The sequence below is a fragment of the Botryllus schlosseri genome, chromosome 8 (genome assembly GCF_051294905.1).
Source record: "Botryllus schlosseri isolate E-star chromosome 8, Bs_hap1, whole genome shotgun sequence".
In the NCBI taxonomy this organism is placed as follows: domain Eukaryota; kingdom Metazoa; phylum Chordata; class Ascidiacea; order Stolidobranchia; family Styelidae; genus Botryllus; species Botryllus schlosseri.
This window is the reverse complement of record NC_137243.1, coordinates 6,184,636-6,202,181: the sequence shown is the minus strand read 5'-3', so window position 1 is coordinate 6,202,181 and position 17,546 is coordinate 6,184,636. Positions and strand designations below refer to the sequence as shown.

Sequence of the window (17,546 nt, the reverse complement as noted above, 5' to 3'; positions counted from 1 at the left end):
GGCAGTTTTGGCATCTGGCTCCTGAAATGCCAAAAATAACACGGCCTGGCTATCGCGCTTGACAGGGGTTGTAATTGTAAGCAAATGGCCTGAAGGCCACAATTGCACGGTGAAATTGACATTGAAAAATATAAAATAAAACTAAATATTTGAATGCAAACCGAGGATGTTAGTTAACCGTTTCATGTTATCATCATCTCATCAACTATCTCAGTATGGAACACAGTTAGCGTTAACACAGATACACCGGCTTTTGCGTGAAATCCGCAATGCGTTAGGTAGGCTAAGTGTCAGATCAGCGCACATCTCTACCATACTCGACCTTGATAACAAAATTGCTGCCCGAATCATTGAGTACCAACCTTGAGACTTGGCACAGCGTTCGATACTAAAATCAAGACATACCATGCAAAAGCTCATGACGGATCTAGCTAAGGAGCATCGTTAAAATCAATGGAGACCAATACCGGCTTTGCGTAAAATATGTTTGCGATAAATGACGAGTCAGCTCTCACTCGACTTAGGAAACGAAATTACCACTAACATAGTTCAGTGACAAACTTGAAACTTGGTACAGCGTTCGATACTAAGATGAAGACTCACCGTACCAAATGTCATAACTGATCTCGGTATGGAACATCGTCAAAATCAATGGACACCAATACCGGCCTTTGAGTAAAATCTGTTTGCGATACATGACGGATCAGCACACACTAAACTTCGGAAACGGAATTACTACGCTAAACTTTGAGTAGAAACCCTGAAACGTGGGACAGTGTTAAATACCACCATCACGACATGACCAAGTTTCAAGAATTATCATGGAGTGAAACACCATCAAAATCGACCTATACCAGCAAAGATCGACTCAACGCATATGACGGTAACCGAGTTCAGATATAGATACGATTGTTACATCACACTTTAAGGGCAACTAGGCTATGTTGCCCCGGTTGCTCGATAATTTTATGAATAGGAGAGAGTAAATCACCGTTTCTTTATTGTGCGCGGCTTTGAGAAAATAGACAGTGAAAGCTTGTTATGAGCGCTACCGGGGCATGCCCCGGCTAGGCATTCGCAAAGCGAAAGCACGAAGAGAATTCGATTTTCGCAGAGACTTCGCTATATATGGGCATTTACAAGCGAAAGGACAAGAAGAATACGATTTTCGCTGTGATTTCGGTGCGTCTATGAATGGTAAAGAATTGTTATTGAACAGAATTTTAGGTGGGGCAATGCCCCAGTTGCCCTATAGGACGAGCCGCCACTGTTATAACGTTTGAAACTGATGTTTCGCAATCTAGCATTTACTTATCAAATCGTAATCTAGCAGTCCATGGCGTTTCCTAATCTGGAAATGTGAACTCGGACGTTTTTTAGTTTTAGAGCTGTTTTAACATACCACCTTTGAAACTTTCTGAACTAAAGACATGAAATACATTTTCCGCTTTTCAATCCCCAGTATCATATACTTTGAGCTCTAATTAATATCAGTTCTTTTGTCTGGTAACATACATGTTGAAGTATAAATGCAAGTGTAGTAATGCCTTTAATTTCCGGAAATAGAGCTACACAATATGGCATTTTTACGATCCACCATATTTTTTACTAATCGCGCAAAGTTTTACACCGTATCCGTTACAACTTCGACTAAACTACGGGCCTTATAATATGGGAGAGTGCGCGATACCATAGTAATTTCTAAAACGTGCTGCTCGATTAAACAGAGTATTAGTATCGGATTTCCATATCAATACTATCATTTTCATCCCATGAAGCTGAAGAATGCTTTTGCTTATGCTGTCGAAAATTGAATACCTCCTGGTATGCATCAATTTGAATCAAGCTCGGCACCTTTCGCATAGCTCAATATGCATCTTCTGACAATCCATGCGAACAAAGTACGATCTTTTTCACAACTACTTACTTACTTGAGTAGCTTTAAAGTCAGTCAATTCTGCTTCTACTTCAAGTAGTTTTAGGTTGCTTATGGAAGAAGTACTTCTACTCGTACCTGAGTAGATTTTTTTCGTCACTACTTCTACTTGAGTAGCTTTTTTGACTACTTTGACCACCTCTGCCCAAACATCTTCTCACACTTCAAACTGTAATTCAAGACCACATCGTATTTAGCGCGCAGTGTCCTTTGATGAAAGTATAGTTTATCTCTTTATAATTAGAAGTTGGGATCGTTTCAAGGAAGTGAAATGACTGCACTCTCCCCCACACCTGTTCGGCCCTTAATACGTTTGAAATGAGGGGAACCTTCGCGGGCATGCACCATTGCTAAAGGAATTTCCCGACCACTGGAATGCTTGCTGTTTAATCAGTTCCGCTTGCTCTCAAGTAAAACAGTCTAAAATGCACTGCGAGACCTCACCCTGTCTACAAAACGGAAAAACCAACACCTCCGTCGGAAGAGTATTTCTTTAATTGCCCGCTAAACAAGACAAACGAAATAATAATAATAATAATACCAACAGAAATATGTGGACGAAAAAAAAAAGGCATCTCTACAAAGTAAATCTGAAAGGAAAGAAGCGATCACGTAAAGACAGAGCGCGCAGCACGCGAAAAAAACACGAGCGCAAAGGCCGCCCGCGCGCCAACCGAAATCAGCACAGTACGCGCGTACCAACCCATTTCGCACGCTACACATACACCGCACGACTGCATAGTATCATAAAATAGGGCGCGCGACAGCAATGTGACGATGCAACTGTTGAATTGAATTGAGAGTTACTGCGAGTCAAGATATAGCAACGGGAGTCGCGTATCAACAAAAGCCTGACTGTATACCGCGCGTTTCGAAGATCAGTACAATAAGGGATGTGACTCGTGAATCAGGGTGGCGAAAAATTGTCGCCCGGCGTCGGAGAACGCGCGCGCACACGCGGCTTGCGTCGAACACGAATTCTACGCCCAGAGGAATCGGAAAATTGCCGCCAGACCGCGGAAAACACGCGCGCACACGCGGGCGTGCGTGTGACGCGAATTATATGCACAAAACGCGAAATAGGATGTACAAACGGAATAGAAATGTGCGTAGGAAACGCAAAAAGTGCGGAAACGACCCCGAAAACACGCTCCGAATTGTCATAACGCAAATATTGCGCATCGAACCAAAGCGGTCCCTACCCAACCGTTTGTGTCGGCAGTCCAACATGGCAGAAACTGCCGCGACACGAAATTTTCGGATTTCAACTCTCGTGGAAAAGAACACACAAATTAGGAACCAACCAATTTCTTAATAGACCTCTCGAGGGTTAGTCTGTGTCCAAACGGTTTCACCCCGAGCTCGATAAGCTCGTCCTTGCCCAGGTCGGGAAGGTGCTCCCCGGCTATTGCGTTCTCCTCGAAAGACTCTGCATACGCGGACAGACCCAACTCGTGAAGCCAGCGAGTCACATCAGACACGGTCCACTCTGCGACTGGTTTTTTGGCAGGGACAGGGTCCGGCTGTTTTGTGGCGGGTTTGTCCTGTTCTTTTACGACAACCGGGGTGGTCTCGACTACCTTCACGGAAGGCGGGGCTATTGGGGCAGGCCCTGATTTTGGCACGGGGGCCTTGCCGAATAACGGCTTTGTGTCGGGGCCGGTCGAGTATTCTTTTGGGGCGGGCGGAAACACTGTTGTGGTCTTGGGCTTGGGGTCGTCTGAATTTACCGGGACCGCTTTCGGGCCGAAAGTCATTTTCGTGACAGTGAAATTTTTGCCGGGGCTCTGCCCGGGGCCAGCGCTTGCCGCGGGGGCGCTCTGCTGGCCCTGCTGCTTGCTTTTTGCTTTCTTCAAAACGTCCAGGTACATGTTCCCGGCAGAGTTTACCGACGAGGTGGCGGGTCGGTCCTCTGGCACGGTGGCTTTTACCTCCTTTAGGGGCCAGGTCCGCTCGGCGGGTGACGAGTAATCGGCGCCAGAGTCCTCGGATGATAGGGTGGATGTGGCGGACAGGCTGGACACTGTCGAGTGGTTGTCGCCCGGGGCGTAATCTGGAATCGAGAAAAGGATTTGCTTACTTTGCATTACTCAGTCCTACTTTAGGACTAATTCCATTATGACTGTTTTCACGAAATTTTTATGCAAAACTACTTACTTCTATCGAAAACTAGTCAGCAGTTTTGTGTTCAGGTTGCCTGAGCAAGTCCTTCGACTTTTTTTGGGAGTGCTCAACTAGATTTTGCTTCCTTGCACTGATTTCTCCTAATCATACTTCCAGCAAATGGCAGCAAGTGCTAAACTTGCAAAATGGAGTACTTCTAATTTGGAAAAGTAGAAAGCACTTGTGCTTAAGTTTGTGCCACTTGGGCGTAACGAAATTGAATCCACGGTGGTATTTGTATAATCCTTCCACAATTTTTCATTAAATCAAAATATTGAGCAAGGTCTGAATTCTCCAACGTGGGCCACAGGTTTAGCCTAAAAACTCAGCGGACCCCGAGCTAAACAGAGACCGCGGAAACTGCGGGCAGGCACAACAAAATAGTGCCTCACCGTGATTGTGACGATGCCCGTGTCCCGAATTGAGACCGTCCCCGGCGACGTCGGCCACCCCGGAATCGGCGTTGCTCAGATTGTCAGCCCCGCCGGGGGACAGGCAGTAGTAGTCTTCGTCCCCGGGTGGAGGCACCGGCGGCGGTGGCAAAACACCGATATGGGAAGACTTCGTTTCGGGACCTTTGAAAAAATGGGCACATTTAAACACTGTCTCATTAACCCAGAAGCTACAACCCAGGGTTGCAACCAAGTCACAAGGCTCCGAGTCACAAGTCAATCTCACTTTTATAGTTACTACTAGAGTCAAGTCGAGTCATTTTTAATTCACCATCGAGTCAAGTCCGAGTCCCAAGTCATTAAGCAGAGGATAGAGTCCGAGTCATTGCGTTGACTGCTCAGTTTTGAGCTAAAGTCTTGTTAAAACCACTCTTTAAATTGGTGATATCGCATAGTTTGCATTTAAAATACACTCATTCATTTTCCACACTTTTAGCAGTTTCTGGTCGCATTTTCAAGTACCAGTACCAATAGACGAAATCCCGATAGGGTGGTAACTTTACTATTCTTCGAAATTACAATGAAATGTCGGTCTTGGCCGTCTGAGTCCGAGTCATATGACTTGGTTCGAGTCATGCGCAATGACTGTAGTCCAAATCGAGTCAATCTCGAGTCAAGTGATTTTTGTAGTTTGAGAAAATGACTCGAGTCAAGTCGAGTCACTAAAAATTCGCGACTCGAGTCATTACACCATTGTCTAAAACCGATAACCTACCGGCAGAATGTGTCCCGCCCCTGACTGGGCTGGGCAGCAACTCAAAAGGCGGAGGCGGTAAGTCCATCGCGTCAAACTGTCCAGGCGAGGGTGGCGGAAACGCCGGCGGCGGTGGCAACGCCAGCCCCGTCACGTCGTCGTAGTCCGAGCGGGGTGGCGGAGGCGGCAGGTTGGACGGTGGCGTTGGCGCCTTGGTCGGGATGACTATGAAAGATTGCTTCTTCGTTTCGGAGGGGTTGGAGGACGAACTGCTCTGTTGGCGGAGCCGGCGTTGCTTGGCCGCGAGCGCGATCGACAGCGCTGGCGACATTTCGCCGACTGGTTTCGATTTTGTTTCTTCCGTCTGTGCCTGATTGGAAGAAAAGCATTAGGTTATGCTTGTACAACATCCGAGCCACGCTCGGACAACATATTTCTACCTGTCCGATGGCACCAATTATTGCAACATGCCGTTAATCTGTTACCTATCTAAATTGTGAAATGTTGCTATGCTCTGACCTTGATTCAAATTCAATTTCTGGATTTCCTGAAAATGCTTCAGGACAACTGCAAAGTGCAAAAAGAGCAACGTGTGTGCAGACATTTGCTATCCTCGTGTTTATAAGAATGAACTGTAATTTGATATTAGAATGAACTTAATTTTTGTTGTGTTCCTTTCTAATCAGAAATAGAAGTCAATTCCAAGTTTTTGCGAATTCAGTAATTTTAATTTACGAGTTACGTAACTTTTGCCAGATGCCTCGATGACCTCACTTCGTCAATAATTGCGTTCGAGCCAAGACGCAATTCTAAAGTTTTTTTATCCCTATTCTTACGCGATTTTTCCTCGTAACGGCGTAAAAAACAGGATTTTCGAACAGGAAAGGTCGTAGTCTATTTTTGTCCTTGATGTTTTTGCGGCATACACACCGACTCATGATACACATACACACGATCTGTGCATATGCATACCAAGAGAGCATTATGTGCAATTGTGCATATGTCGCTGGACAAGGCGCAGATATAGCCTTTACGGCTTTTCAAGTCTTGCGCCACCCCTCCATGCTATCACAGTACTGCATGAGCGCCAAGCAGGGAAGTCATGGATACCAGTGCTACTAATCAGGTCTTGGGTGTGACCGGCCGGGGATCGGACCTACAACTTACCGATCAAGAAGCCGGACCCTTCACTTCACTATTACGCTATCTTGTCGGTGAACAACTTTTCAACATTGCACATTTGCTTCCGGTACAGTACAGTAAAATCTGTCGAAATATTCGAAATCCCTACCTCCGCGTTTTCAGGAATGCTTCGTGACCCGGCATTCGACTCCGCCTTGGACTGGCTGAGTCTTTCCGCCCGGCTTCTGGCGGCGAGGGCCACGGCGGCAGCCATGTTAGACTGGGGCGTCACGGTCCTGCGAATAAATACTGCCGTTAGCGCACCCTGGTAGATCCAAACGACAGATTGCAGACTTACGGTTGGTTGGTGACGCTGTTTGCGACGGGCGCGGCAGGCGTCGGCACGTAGGACGCTACAAAACACAAAAGGGTACATCACGAGCGTGCCCTGGGCTTAGGTTTAGGCAGCAGGAGCACATAATCGCGATGATAAACAGTAAAATAGGTTTGTCATGTAACAAAAGCAACACGGCAGGCTTAGTTCAATTGAATTAGACTAGTAGATTTCTTTCTAATTTCATTTCTAATTTCTAATTTTGTATCAAATCCACTGCACCTTTGCTGTTGAAATAGTCACACATATTTCATTTTTTTATTTACAATTTATAGTAATGTATCGAATTCGGCAGGCCTTATTCTTTCGCAACTGTTAAGTCCGTACATATCTCGATCATTGTATTACTAATTTGCGGCATTGTATCGAATAGAGTATTCCATGGCTATTGTAAAAGACCATGCAATAAACGTCTCAATCCCAAAACCACGAAACATGTCAAAATTCTCATGTTTACCCTTTGAAAGAGACTTGGAGGTACGAAACTTCAGCATACAATTGAATAGTAGCCTATATATGCATATTGAAACAGGCCCATAATTTTCGGTACAATTAGGCTTTATCCGTTACAGTAGTTCACGAAATGAAAAGCAACAATGAAACTTACTTCTGCCGGCTGGTTCCTCCGGTATAGTCATGGAAAGTCGACTGTCGATTCTTCTCGGAGGGGGAGGAGGCATTTTTTTAGACTTTGCCCCGCTTTGAACTGTCAAAAAAAATTCGTTTGAAACCACCGTCCAGAACCAAACGCACGACGCTAGACTTGGCCTAGATAATTCTAGTTGTCTGATCAGACTGTTTGGAGAGAAATTCCCATAATCTAATTCTGTTCAGATCTTTCTTTGCTCCCACATTAACACTAATCCGAGCTTTGGTTTCCCTGAAAATGTATCGGGAGAAGTGTAATTGCCCAGCTTGGTGCACGGACATCGCCATTTTCATGCTTATGCAAATGAAATGAGGTTTGATTGGGATGATTTTTGCTCCATTTCTTTCAAATTCGAAATGTAATTCAATTTCCTGAGTTTTTGCGAATTCATTAATTCTAACTCTAATCATGCTTGGGAAAAAACTGAAAACTATCCCGTTGTCAATTCTGCGGCCGACGTACCCAGCAGTCTTTCTCCGGTGGCGCCGGAAACGGAATGGGCCCGGAACTCTTTCGGGACCACGGGCGGGTTAGAATTTCGGCCCCAGGTCGTGTACGAGGACGAATTCGAGGAGGAAGACGACGACGCGCTGCGGACGCTCCTACAGTCGGAGTCCGTCATGCTGTCCGCTGAACAATACCAAAGCGCACGTTAAAGGGCGCCGAATCTCTCCGAACAATTTCTGGTTTACTTTACAAATTTTAGCGGTTGGGAATTATTTCAACCAAAACGCGTGATGCATCTACTGGGAATTCTTCATTGGTCCAGATTTCATTAAAATAAAGTTTTTTCATGCAACAACGATAAACTACTTCGTAAGGACAGACAATTCCAACCAGAAATGAAGATAAATAGCACAATTTTACCATTATGCGGGAAAACATCATTAATTAAGTTTTTAGGTCAAAATCTTCCCCTTTTTAGGTAAAAAAAATCGCCCCAATTATGAGACATAGGGCGACATGACAATACCGCGGTTCGAGAATATTAGTACTTTCTATCCAACGCCACATAAATCATGAAAAATGCGCTTTTGTCACAGAAGTTTGAAAATATCCGTCGAAACATAAAAACTACGAGATGAGGCCGGCAAAAAGCACGCCAGTGCATTTCAGACTCACCATATTGGAAGGTGTTTGTCGCGGCGATGGTAGGCGGCAACACTCGCAGAGGCTTCTTGTTGGAGAAAGTGCTGTGGGTGGACTGCGGCCTCTGATGAGCCGTGCCGTCCGATCGGAACATGCTCTGAAACGAGACAACGGAATATTCAGAACGGGGGAATTTCAATAAATACTTTGCAAGGTCATGCCAGTTACAGTCAATCTAGTGCATAGATCACTTCCCGCACGTTTCAGCACACTACTGCTCAAGCTGAAAAGCCGACACACACAACTCAGACTTAAGAGATTCTCATTCTTACTTGTAGCTGATCATTTCCGACCTTGCGCCCCGGCACTCGCCTCACTGAGGCTGTCCTTTCGGAGTGGTCCACCTCACCCGCGGCTATCACATTGTCCAGCGTATCTACAGACACACACATATATATATAGCATCAAGTCACAACTTTTTTTTCATGGATAATAAAAGATTAGTATGTTGTAACATATTTCAGTGTTAAGATGTCACTAAGGACAGCGATCAAACTTTTTGAGCAGACATAATATCGGTTAGACCGAAACCTATTTCCGTTTGGCACACGGGAGTGATGGTTTGAAAACGAGGAAGTTGAAATGTTTCCGTGTTCACAATCGCAACATATGCGGGACGAGAATAACAGGTAATTTTCAGATTAACAATTGGAATTTTCAATAAAACGAGGGCTTTTTCAGATTTTAGGGGATCGCCACCCCACAAATCACCCCGCACTGTCAATCGTACACGCGAGGTCGGATTCTTACAACTGAAATCTGTGTGTGACATTACAAACATATTTGATAGAAAACTATAGGTTGACAATTGAAATTTCAAATCGAACAACCGTTATTTGGAACGAAAAAGGGCTTTTCTTCGGATTTATAGAGGGATTTAGACCCCAGTAATCACCCTGTAATGTGACAATATTACAACTAAAACCATGGATCTGTAAAGCATCAAATGCTAACACATCGAACAGAGGCAGGGTGAAGTGAATATTCAACAACATAAATGGGAAAACAAAGTCCACAAACCTAACGCAGAAGTGATGGAATCAGTCTTAGCGTGTCCCTTGACATGCTTCGATATAGAGCCTGCGAACAAAACGAATGAAACATGCATGACATGGACGACAAACTGAAAAATGACAGAACAAAACCAGCGAGAAAGACCGCATTTCCGACAAGTCACACACCGACACGTACGATGCGCCTGTTATGACAGACGACAAATGTCAACGAGCGCGTCACGTAGATTTGGTAGGCGATCAGCGGTATTGATTACGCGGAACGCAAGGAATATTCTGGACTGATTGTGACGCGGGCAATTGGCGAAAAGCATCGTGTTGCAGTCCGAGCGCCGAGCTTGAATCTACACGCGATAATCGCGGGCTGAATTGCGGACTCAATTCTGAACACTATATCGAGGTGGCGATAAATTGCTATTGTACAATGTACATTTACTTTGCATGATTTGGCTCACGCGGTGAATGCTTTGCTGGCAGTACACTGCCTTCGCGGTTACGCGAACATATCATTAGCCGCAACTGGCGCGGTCACATGAGTGCCTGAGCAATTGAGCACGGCGGCGCTTATAAACTTGTTGACCTTGATGTAGTTTCGGCGTCTGCAACTCGCAACTAAGATGCCATACACTACACAACAAACAGACGCGCTACCGGATTGCCGAAACGCATCGATTGCAAACGCAGCGTGTTTAACACACGACCGAATTGTAACCAGGCATGTTCAATTGTTCAGTCGAAAATGCTCTATCCGCAAAGATGTTACACCACTTGTATGGGCGTGAAATAAATATATGTACATTGTACAAACTGCGATGTACGTGATGCCATGCAAAATTAAAAACGACATCTTCAAAACGCGAGAGCGCACTTACTTGAACTGCCGGAACTCAACGAAGAAGTCTCGTCGCCGGGATACGATCTTATCACCGTAACCACCTGGATGTGCAGGGGCTCGCCGCACGCCCTGATCGTGTCCACCAGCTGCTGGTGGCCGTACTGCCGAACGTCTGTGTTGCCGACCTGCGAAAATGAGGTTAGAGGTTTACTATCGCGAAACGTTGATAGTATGACGTCACCATCGAATAAGTCGTGAAATACGCGCGAGTGACTACATAGCGCGTAACGCGATACTGTGTTTACAAGGGAACAGGATTGCTCTACATTGGTTTCATGTAAGAATTGGCGTTCCCGGAGGCTGGGCTATCAAAAGACATACACACGACTGGAGATACACATAACACTGTAACTTTATACAGAGCCTATTCTAATTGTATGACGCTGGTGCATAGGTAGAGTCGGATGAGTATTTTTCAGTTCCTGAATATGATTCTGGTTTTCCTGGCAATATGACAATGACAACATAGTGCGAAACGAGCCAAGCTTGGCGTGCAGACATATCGAATTCTCACGCTTATGAGATTCAACTCTTCACTAATTCGGAATTAAACTCAAATTCTCAAGTTGTTGCAAATTCAGTAATTCTAATCCAATTCGGAAAAATGTGTAGCTATAATTTCAATTCTAATAGTAATTCTTGAAAACATTTGAATTCCTAATTTCGATTTCACTCTCAATTCCTAGTCTGTATCCTACAAAACACGCTACAGAGCCTTGTCTAAATTAGAACACGAATTGTCACATCCAACTTACCGTGATGATGAAATCTCCGGACCGCAACCCCGCGATGTACGCGTTACTCCCTTCCTGCACAGACTCCATGTACTGCAGCCCCGGGTATTTGGGGGAGGGTTTGAATTCGTGAACAGGCCCTTCGGCTGTAAGCAGGAACGAAATACATTTAACATCACGAATTTAATAACAAAACTCATAATAGACGTTGTTGTTCGTATCGCGTGCATTTCTCCTGCCACGGCACGGGTAAAGGCGAGGGCGGTCTCATGCATTATTTACGACCTTTCATAAGTCAAACAGAGTCAGCCAGTACAGTCGTAAAAACTGCACAACGACCAGAGCAAACTTCACTTCATACAGGACGGATTCATGACATATCAATAATAGTACCACAGCCATCTCCTGAACGCCGGATGCAATCAGTCGATCATCAGTCGATCACCGCGAACTTGTACAAACCCTACCAGCTTGAACCCCCACGGGTCCTAATTAGGGCTGGGCAAAATCGAGTACCTGAGTGAATCGATTCTGAATCACGTAATATGCTTCGAGTCGAGTCGAGTAATCGAGTATCACTCATTATGACGTCATAACAGAACGTGGGGTGTGAAGGTTTAAATATGTATCTTTTATGCCACCACGAAGAATATAATGCCTGGTATCCATCACATAAAAGATATTTTGGTATTTTTTAGACCATACCGATTTTATTGCACTTGGTGACAATGTTGCGGGACGATCCTGACTTTGGAAATCTGCTAATTCCAGCAACTTCGTAGCTTTGACCTATATGTTTTGTATGCTACGATACGGTCAATCAAGGTTTCAAGGCTTCAACAGTGAAAATTACTGTCGAAACTATAATTCTAGTTGATAAATTAACTTCCAGTGGCGAGGAGCGTATAATTCCAGTACTCGAAAAAATCGTATTTTACTACTCGACTCGAATCATCACAATTAATACTCGATTCAGATTCGAGTACTCGAATCATTATGCCCAGCCCTAGTCCTAATTACAGCGGTCAGCAATCAATCGCAGTGAAGCAGCATAATTAATCCAGCATTCAACTGCGGAAAAGAACGAGTTCAATGCCCATATCTGCACGACATGGCCTCAAAATTATCAGCGCACAGATTACCACCCGCCGAGTCTTAACATGGAATCCGAGATTACCGAGAACGCTAACTCTAACTAGGGAGTACAGATGGTTAATCGCAATCTTATCCGTCCACATAAACCTGATATTTGACCAATTCATATCGCAAGGTAAATAACATATTCATATAAACTATTACAGTACACATATCAAGCATCGAGTTCCGACACAAGCACGATAGCTATCAACGATCCCACTAACGAAGCCAACAACCAAGTCAAGTACGCCAGATTATATCAAGCACGCGATTCACCGCTTTCCCACACTCTATACATCAGCCGAAACACAGGCGTCAATCACCAGGAAAAAAAAGCAGCAGAAAAATCACCTTTAGCGCCTCTCAATATAAATCCGTATCCATCCGAGCCTTTTCGGATCGCCACGCTTTTGGCGTTGTGATAAATCCCGGCCGACGAGGTGGCCTGATAGTGTGCCATGTCTTCGCTGCGTAGCGATGAAGGCCGCCCTGCGTACAGAATCGGCACTGCGTTATGACAGCGCTAAACGTGATGCAAAAAGCACGCTGTAGGCAGCGCTTCTATACCGCGCGGGCCAGCGGGCTATTTTCAGACGCGGCTAGTCACGTTTTCGACGGAATAGGTTCAAAAACAATTTGCGCACAGGAACAATTCACAAATTCGCGAAACAAGCGAGGCGCTGCCAAAGTGATGTCATAATATTGATCCGATAGAAGCAGATCTCGTCTGATCTGGACGCTATCATTATCATCATCATCATCATCAGATTTGACAGCTATATACTTTAATTAACGAAAGAACTGCGATGGAAATTCCACCCGGAAATAGTGCTTTACAGGGTTCAAGAATTGAGAGCAGCTTGCCTTATGAAGATATGCAACCCTGAAACGTGAGAGGGTCGTAAAATTTCGGCAACAGTTAGCTGATTATTATAAATATGTCGCCCCAGTGTTAACGTAAGACGCAAAAAGAAAATTATACGCGGAAAAAACATTTCGAAACGGTATTAGCGACACAAAACACACACCTGGAGAACTCGAATGATTGTCTTCGTATGATTCGAACGATACGACGCTGGCTGAATCTGGGACTGTACTCCTCTGCATAAAAGCTGCATCGGCACTGCAAGATAACAAAATCAAACGTATGCTCACAGACAGCAAAAAGCACAGCCAGAAAACGCACCATATCGCGATCAACCCACACTTCAAAAGCAGACATACCGTGCCTATACATAAAATCACTTTCACGCCGATATCCTAATAGAACATTATCTCCACAAATTCGATCCAAAATTGGTCGCATTCGACACCAGCGACCCGTAGGGCACAATACCATCATCTCTCTAACAGGAGTCAAGGTGCCATTAAATTTCGCCTCAATAAGGCGCACACAAACACGCGATTACGGTCTAATGACAAGGTACGGTCAGGACAGGGTTATTTGGAGGTAACGTCACACGTCCAGTGATTACAGTATAGTCGTGATGGGCCGACGGATGGAAATTGCAGGCAAATTTTCAATCAATGCGCGCAAGGTTAGAAGATAGGCGGCAAAAAAACTACGCTATCCGTGAATGTCGTTGCGGTGGAATCACTTGAGTCGATTTTTCAAAAACAGACGCCTTTTTAAAATAATTTACACCAGCATATAGTATTCCATTCGCTAACCATGAATATGAATATATCCTCTTTTCCGCCGTACTAAAATACACCCTCTTCATCATACCCTTCCGCTACAAAACACTGTGTTCCGGCAGACTACAAACCGCAATATACACAAAGCAATAAATTTTGAATCGCGACCGAAAACGCGCTTCTGTTACGACACAATCGACACAAAAACAAACGGTTACCTCGAACGATTCTTCTTGATTGAATTCCTCGATTTGACGTGGTTCGCCTCGCTGGCTGGCGCGGGCTGACCTGTGATCGGAGGGGACAGGTCAGACGCGTTTACCGCGTAAAAGTCGTCGCTAACGGCCCATGCAGTCTCCCGCTTTTTCTTAGAGAATATCCTCTCCCTCATGGTATCCCACAAATCACGGTAGACTCGCCAATAAACGTAATATATCTCACGATATCAAAGCTATACTTTCAGGTAATACAATAACCGAAGCGTAGGTAAATGATAGGCTTCAGTCAAGGCAGGTAGTTACGAATAAACTCTGCGAATCGCATGGGCAACAGTTGAAAAAAAAGACAGACTTATCACGACTATTGCTCGCCTGTTCCATGAACTCTCCCGTCTACACACGCGTATCCTACGTTTACATATATGCATTTCCTGTCGGATCTGTCCGAGGTACCGTATTGATTACGAGCGACAGATGCGCCCGATTGGATATTTCGTGCGCCTGATCGCAAGAGAGATGGCCCGGAGCGAGCCAATTTAGCGCGTAAACACTGCAATTCCGCGTACCTGTGTCGTTGAGTGGCCTTCGCAGTTGGACTTCTTCTACGCAGCTTTTCGGGAAAAATCCACGCTGTCCGTCAACCATGCCATCGTCGTAACCGGCTGGGGCGCTCCGTGCGTTTAGCACTAATAGGAAAAAATGTCAAGTAAAATATTATTAAAATACTCTTGGAGGTGAAGAACTTCAATAACGAATTGAATGGAAAACGAAACACTGCAAGCTGCTGAGGTAGCAATTAACAAATGGTATAAAACACGACAGCTGACATAATCACAACTATAATTAAGTTCCACGTAAGCCGTTAGACTGCCTGCCAAAACTGCAACAAACCGATACGTTTTTACATCGAAGAGCACCGCATGCTTTCCAATATCTATGCTCTTACTCCGTAAATAGCAGCTAATAATAATATTCTAACAACGACACGCCGCAAATTCTAGCAAACGCTTTTAATCGTGCCCGAGATACTGTATCTCGACCAGTAGATAAAAATGCAGCTAGACTATTTTGATATATGTAGGCTATATCGATATACACAGAGTCACCGTATTTTAGGAATGGGAAAGGACGACACTTTTCACAGGCTCCAAAAATTACTGAAGCGGAATAGCAAACCATATTTATACAGCCAATTTCATTGGGTAGAATAAAAAAAGGTCACTTTCGGATTTGAATCCCGCGAAACCCGTCTATCGGCCAAAATTCAGCGTCATTCTTGGTCTTTTTGGGCATTTTAGACTAAAAAGGAGGGACAAATTATTAAAAAGAAGGAGGGCAAATCCTCCTAAAGATGCATGGACCCTATTATAATAATACATACGGTTACGGCATATACCGTTTTCACGATCATCTATTATCCAACATACGCATTACAAGATGATCCCCAGTAACACAGCAAAACACGAATCAATAGTAATAAAACTAGTGCCAAGCAACAACTGCATAGGAAATCCACGAATCAATAATTCTACCATATAACTTGTGCCAAGCAAGAACTGCTCTATCTCGACCACTATAGATAAAACGCTGCTAGATTATTATCTAGATTCCAGACATATATACCGCGCTTTCACGATATACACAGAGCACACCCCGGTCACACGCAAAGAAAACACGCATCATAACTTGCACTAAGCAACAAAGACACGCAACAAAACGCATTTTAGCGTCACCATCGCTTAACATCAATGTCACACACTTGCTCACACGCAGAAACAGTCCCGCCGCACAAAGAGCAAGCAAGATAAATAAAATCATCCCGCAGGGTCACCTAGCAGCAACTGCAAAACGGGCATAGTATCCGAGAGCCGCGCAACGCTTAACAACCCGGCGCCGGTGTTTCTTCATTTACGCCACCAAATTTCGATTATGTGCAGTCAAGAGAGTGGCGGGCGAGGGGCGCGCTGATAAAAAGTAACCGCTCAATAATTCATGAGGCCGGCTAAATCAAGGAAGCCAACGAAAAACGGTAGAGTTAACCAGCCCGTCACAGGCTGTCCTATAACGTAAGCGCTAAAGCACAGTCTTTTCACTATACAGTAACATTGCTTGCGCCAGATCAAACAGAGGTAGTCAAAGTTGTCATCATTGGCACTAAAAGTAGAGGTAGTACCGTAATTTTTGCTCGAAATACAATTTCTCCCAAGAAACTAAAAATGTAAGTTTTCTGGAACTAGTATTGCTAAAAAAAAAATCGAAAATTGAGAAGTAGTGCCCCACTCACAAAATTCCAAAATGCAAACATCGTGGATTTAACCTCCCAACAGTTTCCACGTCCGCATAAAACAGCAACTTCCACGCATAAAACCGACCCTAAAACACACCTCCACTAACCACAAACACACACCAAAAACGTGAGAAAAGGCCTCGCGATTCCGTTTCTGTCTGCCACCATTTCCGAATACACGCGCTGAACAACTTGAACAGAACGCAAGCGAGTCTATACCGCGAAGCGTAGGACGTTCGGCAATGTAAATCAACACCGTACGCACAATATTACGATGTAACTCGATAGGGCCAGCTATAGAGACGCAGAATTTGGCTGATCATCGAAATCATGTGATGGATGCATAACTTTCCAACGACCAAACGTACAAAAAAATAGAAGAGGGCCGGGATGCCATCACAAACCAACGCGGAACTGATAAAGTGCAATTTGCATGGAAACGGCAACATCGCATTATTATTAGCCCCTATTCATTCAAGCAGACTACAGAGTACAGACACTTGCGCGACTAAGACATAATCTTAACCAAAGACACTTATCCGAAAACTCCGACTGTAAGGCAACATGAATTCAACACTGTCGCAATTTGACAATCAGCTTACAATCCCAATCCGTTAACGAAGTGCGCGCATCAAATTCAAAACTATGATCATTGGGCGGCGCCTATGTCTACGGAAGTCAAAACTCTAGTAGCTGCCAATTCCCTTTACAGTGACACTCGAAACCCATTGAAAGAGTCATCGAGAAATTGAGGATCCAGTAATATACAACACCAAATCCCGTAGTAGCACAAGCCCGTTACTATCTCCGAATCTAAAACACTGCTACCCGGGCAGCTGAACAGCGCACAACTGAGACCAACGACAGTATTGGCCGTGTCTACCGCCTATTTGTTCGCAGATGACACGATCAAACAACACGAAATCACGATTGGCAACTGCATATAAATCGTAGAATCGCACGATGTCGGGCCGTTTAATCAAAGCGGTATCGATTCCGTGCGGCAGATTCATGCGCGAATGCGGACGTAAATAAAAACCGGTCTTCGCGCGCGATTTTGATGGC

General features: G+C 44.6%; 1 protein-coding gene across 3 annotated transcripts in view; it reads right to left on the bottom strand.

The window, feature by feature from the left end:
- Positions 1–2,413: 2,413 nt before the first annotated feature.
- LOC145444998 (uncharacterized) overlaps positions 2,414–17,546 on the bottom strand; it is a 69,544-nt gene continuing 54,411 nt past the window's right edge. For 2 of the 3 annotated variants that reach the window (XM_080323082.1, XM_080323084.1), the window contains 16 exons: positions 14,761–14,880; positions 14,195–14,264; positions 13,367–13,461; positions 12,690–12,827; positions 11,223–11,347; positions 10,445–10,592; positions 9,580–9,639; positions 8,832–8,935; positions 8,533–8,656; positions 7,873–8,040; positions 7,369–7,467; positions 6,726–6,780; positions 6,537–6,663; positions 5,267–5,615; positions 4,492–4,674; positions 2,414–3,989 (listed from right to left, as the gene is read on the bottom strand). In XM_080323082.1, coding sequence (XP_080179208.1) covers positions 3,229–3,989; positions 4,492–4,674; positions 5,267–5,615; positions 6,537–6,663; positions 6,726–6,780; positions 7,369–7,467; positions 7,873–8,040; positions 8,533–8,656; positions 8,832–8,935; positions 9,580–9,639; positions 10,445–10,592; positions 11,223–11,347; positions 12,690–12,827; positions 13,367–13,461; positions 14,195–14,264; positions 14,761–14,880 — 2,726 coding nt within the window. In that variant the 3' untranslated portion in view covers positions 2,414–3,228. The remainder of the gene's footprint in view (positions 3,990–4,491; positions 4,675–5,266; positions 5,616–6,536; positions 6,664–6,725; positions 6,781–7,368; positions 7,468–7,872; positions 8,041–8,532; positions 8,657–8,831; positions 8,936–9,579; positions 9,640–10,444; positions 10,593–11,222; positions 11,348–12,689; positions 12,828–13,366; positions 13,462–14,194; positions 14,265–14,760; positions 14,881–17,546) is intronic. The other variant, XM_080323083.1, reaches the window with a different exon arrangement.